This window comes from Vipera ursinii (assembly GCF_947247035.1).
Source record: "Vipera ursinii genome assembly, chromosome: 3".
NCBI classification, from domain to species: Eukaryota; Metazoa; Chordata; class Lepidosauria; order Squamata; family Viperidae; genus Vipera; species Vipera ursinii.
Genome location: NC_139516.1, coordinates 161,598,972 through 161,614,516, shown reverse-complemented (window position 1 = coordinate 161,614,516; position 15,545 = coordinate 161,598,972). Strand labels below are relative to the sequence as shown.

The 15,545-nt window shown below is 37.5% G+C and overlaps 1 protein-coding gene across 1 annotated transcript in view; it reads right to left on the bottom strand.

The window, feature by feature from the left end:
• PIEZO2 (piezo type mechanosensitive ion channel component 2) overlaps window positions 1-15,545 on the bottom strand; it is a gene marked incomplete at its 5' end in the record, with an annotated part of 205,718 nt that overhangs the window by 75,675 nt on the left and 114,498 nt on the right. Inside the window, 5 exons of the mRNA XM_083360729.1 lie at window positions 1,377-1,543; window positions 2,110-2,248; window positions 7,662-7,700; window positions 8,573-8,698; window positions 9,845-10,013. Coding sequence (XP_083216855.1) covers window positions 1,377-1,543; window positions 2,110-2,248; window positions 7,662-7,700; window positions 8,573-8,698; window positions 9,845-10,013 — 640 coding nt within the window. The remainder of the gene's footprint in view (window positions 1-1,376; window positions 1,544-2,109; window positions 2,249-7,661; window positions 7,701-8,572; window positions 8,699-9,844; window positions 10,014-15,545) is intronic.

Sequence of the window (15,545 nt, the reverse complement as noted above, 5' to 3'; positions counted from 1 at the left end):
AAACCAGTGGAACGGCTTGCCTCCAGAAGTTGTGGATGCTCCAACACTGTAGGTTTTTAAGAAGAGATTGGGCAACCATTTATTTGGATACAGGGTCTCCTGCTTGAGCAGGGGGTTGGACTAGAAGAAAGCAGCCAACCCAATGATATGATTACAAACAATTTAGGGAAATCAGATCTTTTCCAACACTGTTATTCTGTTCTCTTCTGAACAAAGGTGAAAGCAAAAGAAATATTTAAGTCCTATGCAAGGAGAAAACATGTGTCTGTAGAATATGCATATAGATAAAACATATTACTTTTCTACTCATAAGAAAAAACAGATCCCTGTATGATTTCTCTAATTGCCTGATTTCCCTAAATTATTTGTAATCATATCACAGTGTTGACTGATGTGCCATTTGAATCAACTACCACTTCAAATTCTTTTTCACAAGTATTTTTTAACCTAAATATCCATTATGTATTTCTTATGCGTTTGATGTTTCTTTTGTAAATGAAGAATCCTGCACTTTTCTCTGTTCAATTTCATTTGATTATTTTCAGCCCATTTTAAAATTTATGTCTATCTTCTAGGGGGGTATTACAAGATGCAAATTTGATATAAGCATTCGCTCCATCTCTTCATCTGGTCATTGAACTAAATCATTGATTTTTTTTAAAAAAATAAACATCCAGACTGAATATTTTGGCTCCTGCTGCTATTTTCCTTCTATTTCATAGGAATTTATCAACTTGCACTTTTAAACTACAGGTCTTAAGACAGTTAGCTACCCAGTTCAGGCAAAACTAACCTGATGATAATTTAACATTAAATGAACTAAATGTAGCCTTTCACTTGCAGTAGAAATCAAATTAAAGGAAAATGCAAAGCTTAGCAGTAGAAGCCAAACATTACATAGGCATGCTTGCTTCATCAATATATGAGATTTATACAAAATTCTATGTTACAAGTCACCCAAACAAACAATACAGTACATGTAGGAGAGAAGAATAATACCCAACATGTGGAGTCCTTGGAGTCTAAAGCCATTGCTAAAATAAACAAATAATAGCATAAACATATGTGTGTTTTTTCTAATGCATTTTAATGCATTCTTTACTACCTGAGCACTAAGCAGAATTGAGTATAATAAGTTATAAACCACATAAAATATATTGTCCCAGGCTCAAGTCCACAATCCTGTGCTATAAAGTTTTCAAGCTTCAAGATCAGAATGTAAGGTGAAGACGCTCTTTCATTAATTCAAGCAGACTTGCAGTGATAAATGATCAGAAATAACAAGTTTAAACATCACTAATCATAAAATGTATCCTGGATCACAACATCATCTCAATTTCAAGGTGGACCAGGAGCCAAAAGACAACATAACTTACCATCATGGCGATCAAAGCACAGACATAACTCTGTTTCATGATAAAATGGAAAACTGTGACCATTGCATGAACTTTGGAGTTTTTGTCTTCCTCTGAATTTTCTTCTTCATCCTCCTCTTCATCCTCCTCCCCTTCCTCCTCCCCTTCCTCCTCCTCTTCTTTCTTTTCTGAGAAATAAAAAAAACTGTATGAATTGCAAATAATGTTTATGTGATATAGATTCAGAAACCAATTTAGGTAATCTGATAATTGAAAGTTATAAACAAAATGACAGACTATGGAAGGAATGTGCAATCATTTCTTGCACACTGATGTTGTGGATACATAATCAGACCTGTGTAGCATAACCAAGGTTGTTAAGACACCAGGAAAGCCACATGACCTAACTTACTAAGAAATTTAGATCACTGGGTTTCCACTGTTATTAAACAAAGGTCCGCTACTTTTTTTTGCTGTGCTAGCAGTATTCTGCCAATCCATTTAAAGACAGCCCATGGAAAGTACACATTATCATTATAAAATAGTAACGTCTCCAGCAAGATACGTATCCAACAGACCCCAATTTAATTGCAGACACCATAGGGAGATATGTATTGGGATGCCAAAATGGATGATCCAGGTGATTTATAGGATGGCACACTGTCCTCCCTTGGTAAAATGAAAAAAATGTAGATAAATATACATCTAAACAATTAAACCATACAACCATTTTTTCTCACATTTTGATGACTACCTAGATCATTAGCCGAAGGATCCCACTTATATTGTGGTCTTGAGTACATATCTGTCTTGGCAGGTCCATTTTCTATAGGGCGCAAAGGGTGTATGCTTTGGTAATCAACAGGTGTACCATTCAGTGTCACAAGCAGAACCTGTTGAATGAGAATCAGAGGAATCGTTTGAAAACAGGCAACATGTTAAAGCAATTACTTGTATTAGTTTTCTTGATATAAATTCAATGCTGCTTTAATTTTTTAAAAAAACCATATGGATTAAATACAAAACAGGATACACTCAGACATTCAGAAGATTAAATAATGCTTGCATATGGTACACATACAAACATCTAATACCCAAATCAATTGCTTCTTAAAGAACACTTATACAGAGGTATACTCAACTTAATTTGATGAACTCTATTTTCAAATAACTTTGCTCATGAACTGTCCAAAATGTCAATAGTAGTTTGGTATACAACAGTAAAATATATTTCTGTTTCTTATATGGTATATAATAATAGCTATAGTATACCTATCAGCTTGAGAGACTAGACCAGACTAAGAAACCAATGTCATACAGGTCCAAAGTTATTTTTATTAGAACAGCTTTACATTGTGTGACCCCTTCATGGATTACTGCCTTGTCGTGGCGAAGGGGCTTGTGTAATTCAATGAAGCTATGAGCTATGCCGTGCAGGGCCACCCAAGACGGAAAGGTCATAGCAGAGAGTTCTGACAAAACGTGATCCACTGGAGAAGGAAATGGCAAACCACTCCAGTATCTTTGCCATGAAAACCCTATGGACAGTACCAAAAGGCAAAACGATATGACGCTGGAAGATGAGCCCCTCAGGTCGGAAGGCGTCCAATATGCTACTGGGGAAGAGCAGAGGGCTAGTACTAGTAGCGCCAGAAAGAATGAAGCGACTGGGCCAAAGCCGAAAGGACGCTCAGCTGTGGATATGTCTGGTGGTGAAAGGAAAGTCCGATGCTGTAAAGATTTTTTCTCCATAGGAACCTGGAATGTAAGATCCATGAATCAAGGCAAGCTGGACGTGGTCAAACAAGAGATGACAAGACTGAACATCGACATCTTAGGTATCAGCGAACTAAAATGGACAGGAATGGGTGAATTTAATTCAGATGACCATCAGGTATACTACTGCGGGCAAGAATCCCTCAGAAGAAATGGAGTAGCCTTCATAGTCAATAAAAGAGTAGGAAAAGCAATACTGGGATACAATCCTCAAAATGACAGAATGATCTCAGTTCGAATCCAAGGCAAACCATTCAATATCACAGTAGTCCAAGTCTATGCCCCAACCACCGGTGCTGAAGAGGATGAAATTGACCGGTTCTATGAAGCCCTACAGCACCTTATAGAACTAACACCCAGAAATGATGTCCTTATCATCATGGGGGATTGGAATGCTAAAGTAGGAAGCCAAAAGATAACTGGAATAACAGGCAAGTTTGGCCTTGGAGTACAAAATGAAGCAGGGCACAGGCTGATAGAATTTTGTCAAGAGAATACGATGGTCATAGCAAACACTCTTTTCCAACAACCCAAGAGACGGCTCTACACATGGACATCACCAGACGGTCAACACAGAAATCAGATTGACTATATGCTCTGCAGCCAAAGATGGAGAAGCTCTATACAGTCAGTAAAAACAAGACCAGGAGCTGACTGTGGCTCAGACCATGAGCTTCTTGTTGCAAAGTTTAGGCTTAAACTGAAGAAAGTAGGGAAAAGCACCAGGCCAGTCAGGTATGAATTAAATCATATCCCCGTTGAATATACAGTAGAGGTGACAAATAGATTTAAGGAATTAGATCTGATAGACAGGGTGCCTGAAGAACTATGGACAGAGGTTCGCAACATTGTACAAGAGGTAGCAACTAAAACCATCCCAAAGAAAAAGAAATGCAAGAAAGCAAAATGGCTGTCTGAGGAAGCTTTGCAAATAGCTGAGGAAAGGAGGGAAGCAAAAGGCAAGGGAGAAAAAGAAAGATACGCCCAATTGAATGCAGAATTCCAGAGAATAGCTAGAAGAGATAAGAATGCCTTCTTAAATGAACAGTGCAAAGAAATAGAAGAAAACAATAGAATAGGGAGGACCAGAGATCTTTTCAAGAAAATTGGAGAAATGAAGGGAACGTTCAATGCAAAAATGGGCATGATAAAGGACCAAAATGGCAGGGACCTAACAGAGGCAGAAGAGATTAAGAAGAGATGGCAAAATTACACAGAAGAACTATACAAGAATGAGCTTAACGTCCCTGATAATCACAATGAGGTGGTCACTGACCTCGAGCCAGACATCCTAGAATGTGAAGTGAAGTGGGCCTTAGAAAAGCTGAGCAACAACAAAGCTAGTGGAGGTGACAGTATTCCAGCTGAGCTATTCAAAATCTTAAAAGACGATGCAGTAAAAATACTACACTCAATTTGCCAGCAAATTTGGAAAACTCAACAGTGGCCACAGGATTGGAAAAGATCAGTTTACATTCCAATTCCAAAGAAAGGCAGTGCCAAAGAATGTTCAAACTATCGCACCATTGCACTCATTTCTCATGCTAGTAAAGTTATGCTTAAAATCCTACAAGCTAGACTCCAGCAGTATGTGGATCGAGAACTACCAGAAGTACAGGCAGGATTTCGAAGAGGCAGAGGAACTAGAGATCAAATTGCCAACATACGCTGGATCATGGAGAAAGCTAGGGAGTTCCAGAAAAACATCTACTTCTGCTTCATTGACTATGCTAAAGCCTTTGATTGTGTGGATCATAACAAACTGTGGCAAGTTCTTAAAGAGATGGGAGTACCAGAACATCTTATTTGTCTCTTGAGAAACCTATATGCGGGCCAAGAAGCAACAGTGAGAACTGGACACGGAACCACTGATTGGTTCCAAATTGGGAAAGGTGTCCGGCAAGGCTGTATACTGTCGCCTTGCCTATTTAACTTATATGCAGAGCACATCATGAGAAAGGCAGGGCTAGAGGAGTCAAAAATTGGAATTAAGATTGCTGGAAGAAATATCAACAACCTAAGATATGCAGATGATACCACTCTAATGGCAGAAAGTGAAGAGGAACTGAAGAGTCTCTTGTTGCGAGTGAAGAAGGAGAGTGCAAAAGTTGGGTTGAAACTAAACATTAAGAAAACCAAGATCATGGCATCCGGCCCTCTCAATTCCTGGCAAATAGATGGGGAAGAAATGGAGGTAGTGACAGATTTTATTTTCCTGGGCTCCAAGATCACTGCAGATGGGGACTGTAGTCAAGAAATTAAAAGACGCTTGCTCCTGGGGAGGAAAGCCATGGCAAATCTAGACAGCACACTAAAAAGCAGAGACATCACCCTGTCAACAAAAGTGCGTATAGTCAAGGCTATGGTCTTCCCAGTTGCAATGTATGGCAGTGAAAGTTGGACCATAAGAAAGGCTGAGCGCCAAAAAATTGAGGCCTTTGAACTCTGGTGCTGGAGAAGACTCCTGCGAGTCCCTTGGACTGCAAGGCGATCAAACCGGTCAGTCCTAGAGGAGATCAACCCTGACTGCTCTTTAGAAGGCCAGATCCTGAAGCTAAAACTCAAATACTTTGGCCACCTAATGAGGAGAAAGGACTCACTGGAGAAGAGCCTAATGCTGGGAAAGATTGAGGGCAATAGAAGAAGGGGACGACAGAGAATGAGGTGGCTGGATGGAGTCACTGAAGCAGTAGGCGTGAGCTTAAATGGACTCCAGAAGATGGTAGAGGACAGGAAAGCCTGGAGGAACATTGTCCATAGGGTCGCGATGGGTCGGACACGACTTCGCAACTAACAACAACAACACATTGTGTGAATTAGGGAAGGATCAATCTGAAGCATTTTCTCAAGTTAGTTTCTTGGAATGGACATAAGATACACTTATCTGATCATTTTTAGGCCTTCTACATCATTTCCAGAATCACAATAGTTCCAAATACAGGTCATTATTACCATAATATCCTGCCTGTATTTGACTACATTAAGGAAACAGGATGCTGGAATATTTTTTTATCTATTCCAAAATGACTGCATTTGTATTTTCATAAGACTGCAATTATTACATTATCTTAATAAATAAGGAAATATTAAATAAAATAAAAAAATAATAAAATGTGGGCTATGTAGAACTATTTTTATATCAGAACTATGCTTTAATACATTAGGAAATACATGTTCTTAGGAAACACTCTAAATGGCCATGATCTGAAGGGTCCTAGGTGCTCTCTGAGCTTGGTTGTTTTCATGCAGACATTTCATTAACCAAACTAGGTAACATCATCAGTGCTAATAGGGAGTAGGTTTGCTCTCAGGTAATATTCTAGTGACTTGGCCTGTCAGTATTGGTGGGAGTAGTCTTGATAGTTCCTTAATTGGGCTGTTTACTGATAGCTTGTTTGGCAGTTCCTTGATTGGGACATTATTTATTTCTTGATTGTTGCTCAAGTAAACAATACCCCAATCAAGGAACTGCCAAACAAGCTAACAGTAAACACCCAAAGAAATGTCTGCAAGAAAACAACCAAGCTCAAAGAGAACCAAGGACCCCTCATCTCAACCCTGAACTACAAATATTCTCATTTATCTTGAGTGTGATCTTTGTTATAGATCTCCATTTCAATACTCAGAGAACAGCAGATCCTTCCAGCCATGTCCATTCACTGTGCATGCTTAGACACAAGTGACAAGTCTATGTGGCCTATGCAGAAAATATACAGGCAGTCCTTGTTTAGTGACCACACTTGGGACTGGCAACTTGGTTGTCAAATGAAGTAGTTACTAAGTGAAACTGCAACTGTGCTTATAGTCTTATTTCAGTTTTCCTTTGCTTTACAGCAGAGTTTCCCAACCTTTCTGGCTTTGTGGACAAGCCAGGGGAAGGGGGGAGAGGGGATGGTTCCACATGAGTGGTGGGTGAGTGCACGCGCACAGCTTTATTTGTGCAAGGAGCAGGCATGGACACCTACCACTCACACAAATAGAGTGCCATTGCCTCTGCTTGCCCGCTGCTCGCACAAGTGGGGATGCATGCTTGCCTGCCATTTCCATGGCTTAGTTCTGAAGATCCAGTAGTGGGCTGTGGCCCGGGGGTTGGGGACCCCTGCCTTACGCTCTTGCAAAAGTTGTAAATGTGAGGTTGGTCATAGAGTTACTTTTTCATCATCATCATCATAACTGTGAATAGTCACTAAGTGAGGCAGTCACTAATTCAGGACTACATATATATATTCTTTGATATTGGAAATGTTACTGAAAAGCAAGGAGACTGATGGTTAGACAGATGTAATTTGGTTAGCCCTGGGCAGGCAGAAACTGCTAACAAAAGGAGGCTTGGTTGCATGGTCAGAAAGGAATCCTAGATGCAGGAGACAACAGCAGGAAGCCAGACATCTAAACTGATTGAACATACTGTAGTTAATTTGGATCAACTTCTACTCAACCCAGTCCTTGAATCCCTACATAAAAAAACTGTCACAAACAGCAACAAATTTATTGTGCAAATTGTCTGCAATTTTGAAACCATGTACTAACATCAGATGGCTTGTGTTCATCCTGAGTCATTGACAAAAGCTGCAAAAGCAAAGCAAGAATAACTTGTTAGTTCAAAAGGTGATAGGATGCAATAGTAATAATAACAATAAATCTTAAGAATGATAGATCTTAGCTTTAGAATGATTGCATGCTTAGTAGTCATCTGAAAATCTATATTGAACTATATATGATGGAGTGTAATTTTATTCTGAAAAGTGTACAACAGCAACATACAGGTAAGTCTTGGTTTATGACAATTGGGACCAGAATTTTGATTGCTAAGCAATGCTGTCTTTAAGTGAATAACCACATCACCAGACTCGCTTTTAAGGCCATTTTTACTGGAATCATTAAGTGAATCACCCTGTTCATTAAGCAAATTACATGGTTGTTAACTGGATTCCACAATTGGGTTTCTTTGTCAGAAACTGCCTGGAAAGGTTGTAAATTGCAATCATGTAGCTGCAAAATCCCCAATCATTGTAAATATGAGCTGGTTGCCAAGCATTCAAATTGCAACCATGTGATTGTGGGAACATTGAGGATAGGTCATAAATAATTTTGTCTCAGGCTGTTGTAACTTTGAACCATTGTTAAACAGTTGTAAGCCAAGGGCTACCTGTAACTGCTCAAAGATGGACAAATGCATGGTTAAAGTTACTGCTGATAATCTCAAATTAGCAAATGACTCCAGCTGAGAAGTGAACCTGTACACTCAGTTCTTGCTAAACTAGGCATGACAAACTTGCGAAGTCACGTGACTTTGTGCGATGTATCGTGACTTTTTCCCCATTGCCAGGTGGGCGCGGTTTCAGTATGATGCATCCAGCCCGTGGGCCGGCAGTTAGACATGCCTGTGCTAAACAATCTAAGGAATACAAATTAGATGAACTGATTCCTTTAGACTTTACTTTTCTCTCATCAGTTGTGTAGTGACTGGTATACCACAAGCTGCGTCTTCTGTCTGCAGTTATTTGAATTGGAGTGCATTCCATTTCTTCCTTATTTATATCTGATTTGTCATCATCAGGCATCTGCTAAATGACAAAGAAAAAAGAAAAAAAGATTAACTCTGGAATGATTTTGAGAATAAAAGTTAACCTAAAAATATTGACTTTTGAAATAAAAATTCATTTTACCATTATCTAAAAAATCTAAGCAATAAATCTAGAATAAATGTAATTTATATGCAGTTCGAATTGCTTTTCACTCTAATCCTCGCAAATTAAGAATTTACTGGATCAGGTGCAGTATCTTCTCCGTGAACAAGTTTAAATAATAGACAAACATCAGTGGGCAACAGTAACTACATATTGCCAAACAGGATCCATATTTTATAGATCTTTCTGCCTAGTTGTATATTATCTTAAGCAGTTGGAAATACAGTCATAATAAAATAAGTGGCATTTCTCCTAAACATTTTCTACCATGTCAGCTTTCATGCTATCACAAGCTGTGTCAAATAAAACAAGATGCTGTTTTTTCCCTCAGGATATACGAACATTAGATTGTATATAATATATATAAGTTCATACAAATATATATAATTATTTTATGTAGAACTATATACAGTGTTTGTGCATTTAACCATAGATAGAAGCATCATCCCAGCTTGAAAATTTACTGTGATTATTTATTCATCTCCTCCAAAATATTTGGAAAGAAATTTATGCTAGCCATTATACTTGCAATAAAATATTGTAATTATGGATTACAATTAAAAATGTAATATTTTAAAAATTTATTTTTTATGAAATTTCTAAATTATTTTCATGAATTTCAGTCAATGAAAACCATTTATGTGACAGAAAACAATTATAAAACATGTTTCTAAATACTACAGAGCTTTAAGTTAGTCACTTTATGTCAAGGAGGGACAAAAAGAGCCTCAGGTAGCTCTATTTTGTGGTTCTTGAAGTTCTGTCAGATTGTAATCGTTCAATCCTGGCACTACAGTTTCTTGATTTTTTTGAGATAGGTAACATTAGAAAAATAAAAAACTGTTATGGCATATCACAGACAAATGTTAGATATTAATAATATTTTGGAGGAGGGAAGGAGATTAATTTATAATGCAAAGGTAATGCCTTTTTATGCACAAAGGCCAGAAGCAATTTGAACAGATTTGTAGGCTTTTGCTATAAAGATTTTTTTTTAAAAAAAAATAAAGATAATTGTTTCACCTGTACAATAGGTTCATTTAACCAAAGTCGAATCAGAGTTGCTAGGGTATAATACAAGAGTAGCAGCAAGATAGGGTTGGTATGGTGGTACCAATTCAAATTTTGGTTGGTTATGAGTTTCCAGGTGCTTGAGCAGTTGGTCTGAATAACTGGAGTGATACCAAACAACCTGTAAAAATAGGGCATTATATAAACACAACATTTTATCTAAGCCATCCTTCCACAATCTTTTGCGTTCAATAAGGACTTCAACTTCCCTAATTCCCAACTATCTTAATAAACTGTATTCACTGTTTTCAACATAGAGAACTGAAAGTTGCTGAAAAATTCATGAATTGTTTCAGACTGTTTTATTCTCAATATTCAGATTAATAAAAGTTATACCACAGATAACTTATTCTGTTTTCAAAATCTTCATAAAATTAACAGCAGAATTAAGCAGTGATATTTTCCTGTGCTTGAAAGCCAAGCAGAAGAAAAATGTTTTAATAACTTGGTAAATACTGAAGAAAGAACAAACCAATTTAACACCAAGATACTCTGTCCTAATTGCTTTAATCAAGGACCTGCCCTACCTTCCCATTCCCCTTGATACTGGAATACATTGAGAGATTCCAAAGCAAATTTGTAACTACAGGAAGAAATTTATACAGGAAGCAGCGGATTTTCAGATAACTTAAGAGTTATTACATGCTTCTGAAGTATAGGATAATGGCAGTCAAAAACACCTTATTATTTGTTCATTTATTAAATTTATGTCCACCAATCTCACCCTCAAGTGACTGTGAGCAGCTTACGTCATCATAAAAACAGAGATAGAAACATTAAAACATTAAACACTTTAATCTAGCAAAATGCATTTTATAAGAAATAAGGGGCAAGTGAGGGGCTATCATACACCGATGAGGAAAAGTTATTTGTAGAAAATGGGGATTTGCAGAATCTGATTAGAATACGTGTCTAAGCAAACACTGTATACTGACTGGATGCATACTTTCTTGGTATGCATGAAAGCGGTCCGGGAATGGATGGGGAGAAACAGGCTTCAACTGAACCCGGACAAGACTGAATGGCTGTACGTACCGGCAAGCCAGGAGATTCAGAACGTCCCACTGCTTAACATTGGGGACAAGTTACTTCCCCCTGCTGATAGGGCCCGCAACCTGGGTGTCCTCCTAGACTCGCAGCTCTCCCTGGAAGACCACATTGGAGCTGTGACCAAGGGGGCCTTCTCCCGGGTTCGACTAGTTCGCCAACTACGGCCTTATCTAGACCTGGATTCCTTACGTACAGTCACCCATGCCCTTGTGACATCTCGCCTAGACTATTGTAACGCTCTCTACATGGGGCTGCCCTTGAGATCCACTCGGAAGCTTCAACTGGTGCAAAGTGCGGCGGCACGGACACTCTTGGGAGCTTCCCGATACTCCCATATCACACCTCTCCTCCGTGCGCTGCACTGGCTTCCGGTTGCCTTCCGTGTGAAGTTCAAGGTGCTAACAATGACATTCAAAGCCCTACATGGCATGGGTCCGGACTACCTACGGGAGCACCTTCTGCCGATGTCAGCACCCCACCGTCCTGTGCGCTCCCACAGAGAGGGCCTCCTCAGGGTGCCACCGCTCAAGGAATGTCGGCTGGTGGCCCCCAGGGGGAGGGCATTCTCAGTGGGTGCGCCAGCCCTCTGGAACACCTTACCTACCGAAATCCGGATGGCCCCTGACCTCCGTACCTTCCGTCGCGACTTAAAAACTTTTTTGTTCCAGCAGGCTGGCCTGGCATGATAGCGTTAATTGGGGTCCCAGTTTGTGTTCATTAGTGTTTCTTATTATTTTATTGTTCGGTCTGTATTCTTCGTCCTTCCTCTGTACACCGCCCCGAGTCCCTCGGGAGAAGGGCGGTTTATAAAAACTAATAAATAAATAAATAAATAAATAATTGCTGCCTCCCATTGCTTGCTCATACGTGAGCAGAGGTGATCCTCTAGAACTTCAAGATTTTTCTCACACTAACTACAAACAAGCTACTGTAAGTTTCCAAATGCACACTTATACATTTGATTATTCCTATCAACATACATAAAATACCAAGATGACAATATACAAGTCCAATGCAGTTTTGATCTGCATTAACATACAGATATATATGATAACAGTTCCTCCTGTACTGTATGGTGGTTGGACCACGTTTCATGTATTGTGACCAGTTCTGGAACAGATTCAAAAGAGAATTACCAGGATTATAAAGCACTGGAAATCAAGCCTCATGAGAATGGTAAAAGAAGCCTGGCATGTTTGTTTGTTTGTTTGTTTGTTTTTTGCAAAAAAGAAGACAGGGGAAATAAGACAGCAATTTACAAACATCTGAAAGGTTAACATGGAAAAGGAAGATCTGTTCTCGGTTAAAACTGAGAGCATGACAAACAGATTGACATTAAAAAGAAGAAGGAATGAAATATTGGAAGGAATTTCCTGATAGTAAGAATTGTTTAACAAGGGCAGAATCTACCAATAAAAGTCTGGAGGTTTTCACATAAAAGCTGAATGGCCACCTGTTGGGGATAATTTTCACCAAGATAGGGTTGAATTGAATGACTTCTAAGGTCATGTAATTTATGCTCTCTGTTTCTAGGAATTAAATGCAGGCCTTTCCTTCCTTGTTTTCATGAGAAAAGGAGTTTTATTTGAATCTACATTCATTTTTATTTTATTTGAATCTACATTCAAGTTTTATTTGAATCTACATTCATAAAACTTCCTGCTTTTACAGTTCTTTTTCACTGATTTATACTGACTTTTAAACTGATTAATTTTTATTATGTCTTTGAAAAAATTGCTTTATATATTGTACTGTAAAAATAATATCCTTTGAAAGAAATGTATAACTTTTTAAAATCAAATTAATGTCTATAAACAGAGAAAAGGAAGTATGAATTTAAATTTTCTAATGACAATTTTGATGAAGTATATTTCATTAAAATGGGTAATCTAGAAAAGAACATTAATGTTCTATGGATGCCAAAAGAATGTTATGACTTTTTAAAATAACGTTACACAATGTACTGTAAAAGTAAATGTAGCAGATGGCTGTATCAGCGTTCCTCTGTAAATGTATTTTCTCAGCAAAAGCTTAGTAAATTAATATAAGCATATCTCTATGTATATGCACTTTGATCTGCTTTTCCTGACACATTTGCAACCTGTGACCTTAATAAAAATGCATGATACTGATGCAACATTAAGGTTCATGATGACGTCAAGGGAGAAATATTGCTGCTTTCCAAAAACAGGAAAACAACTTTTATTCTTGTTTCACTAAGCAGAATAATTGATTACCAAAAAACCCCCCTATCACACACACAAACAAGGATTTATTACCTACACTTTTCCTTGATGCACTTAACTTCCTAACATTTTTCCTCCCTTGTTTGAAAGAAATATCTGTATATCTGGTTGCTGCTTCTACCCAGAAATTCTTCATTTTAAAATTTGATTTTAAGGAGTTTTTGAATTCATGTAAATGTTTATATTTAGATTCTATGGATGAAAATTCACATATAGGTAATCCTGCTGCAGATACTCCTATGTATTTATTCTCAAATAAGACATACCTTTCATAGATTTATCTGGATGCATATAAATATGCAAGATAAATTTAAAGTATACATATCAAATTGTCAACAATGTGTAATAATGTTACACTATGATCAAATTCTATCATCTCTTCTGTCCATAAAAGCTGGAGTTCACACATGTAATAATTAATAACTGAATTTTCTATATACCAAGTAAACTATACTTACATATATTTACTTCCCAAAGTATAAACTGGGCGAATAATATACCTGCAATAAATATACAATCCATACGTACTAAGGTTGGATTATTACTGTTACTACTGTACTATAGCATCGGGGCAATATTTCTAAATTTTTATACACATTTTTCCTAGCGAGTTTTGGCTACTATTATTGACCACATCAAAACTTTTCTATTATTTATTTAAGAATTTTTGGCAATGCCAATGCCTCTAATTTTCTGCACTCCGTTGCTATTTCTGCCAACACTTTGGCCTATTAATTGAAATCTTCCACCACTTCCCAGAAAGTTATATCTCGATTTAATGAAATTTGTCCTTTGTTTTAAGAAGATATGTTGACTCAAATTTTATACATTGCATATATTAAGTTGACTGTATGTGATAAGTTAAATTAGTGTCATTAACTCATAGCAAGCTGTAGAAAGCATACCAGGGTGGCAGTATCTACTGACTCTGAAGGATGACAGATCTCATTAGTTCTTCAATGGGAGAATAGCAAGAAACACCTAAAATTCAGATAGGAAATTTAAAAAGTCCCAGAAGACAATACTAAATTATTTTAATTTTTTTTTGTTGTGACTCAAATATTACTGAAAGTTGTTTCTGAAGAAGAAAAAGAGTGCTACCCTGCACATATTATAGTGCAATATAGGATTTTACTTTTTTAAAAAAATCTATTAAAAAAGTATGATAGTTTGTTCTCAAACATGATACAATGGAACACCTCTACCAATTCTTCTTTTTTCTTTAATTTATATAATAATTTGTAATTTAGGATATATTGAGTAATATTTTTAAAAGCACAAATCTAATTCAAAGCAGTTGATTGGTTATAAAACAACACCTACTTCTTAAGACTTCTATTGTAACTAAGAGATGTTAATCACCTCACCCAAAGATTTTCTAGTTAGGTCCTGTAAAGCATTAATCCAGCATTAAGGCAATGAGTTAAAGGACAGGGTTGACCCACAGAGAAACCACTATTGAAAATGCACCTCCTCCCAGTTCTTCTTATGTACTGTGAAATTCCAATATGAGATGTTAGTTTTCCATCTTAGCAGAAGTGGAATAAACACAGAAAAAGGCAAACCTATTTTCATAAACATTAAAGAAGAGTAGGGTTATAAAACAAACTGCTCTGAGTTCTGATTTTAACCTTACTTTTTATATTTTTGTAATGCAGAACGAATAGATAGGGCCACAGAAAAAATAAATACTGTAGGTAGGTGGTTTCTGCTACCCAGGGCTTTTTTTCTCATAGAACACTCAGAACGGAGTTCCGGCACCTTTTTTGGATGGAACCTTGTAGGGTAGGCAAGGCGGGTTGTATGACATGTGTGAGTTCTGGCACCTTTTTCTTTTACAAAAAAAGCACTGCTGCTACCAACAGAAAGGAAGATGTCTGTATTCTCAGTTAACTGTTTGCCTCAGCTGTTTAGGGATAATGGTGCCTGCCTCTTGGATAAGAGTACATAAGTGAGTATCTTGTTACTTAGTGAAGAAAGGGAAACTAAGCACAGAAATGTCCTTCTCTTGTGGCAGGTTCAGTGCAGTTCAAGGGACTGTAAATTACATTGCCAATTTTCCATCCATTAACATAAATTAAAATTCTTCAGATGTTTCCTTTTAAAGGCCAGAGAAAAAGGAAATAGCTTTTGTATTTCCAATTTCTATGTTTCATCCCTGGAAAGCTTCAAGACCTGGCTTTATATGCAGATCATAAGGCAGGCACTGATTGTTACAGTATTTTTAAATCCTCAGGAAATAAAATGAAAAGAATAGCTAACTGGCTTGCAACCAAAGAAATTTCCATAAAAATATACAGAAGGAAGAATGTTCGTTTACCTCAGAGGTCCCCAACCTTTTGGGCACCAGGGATCGG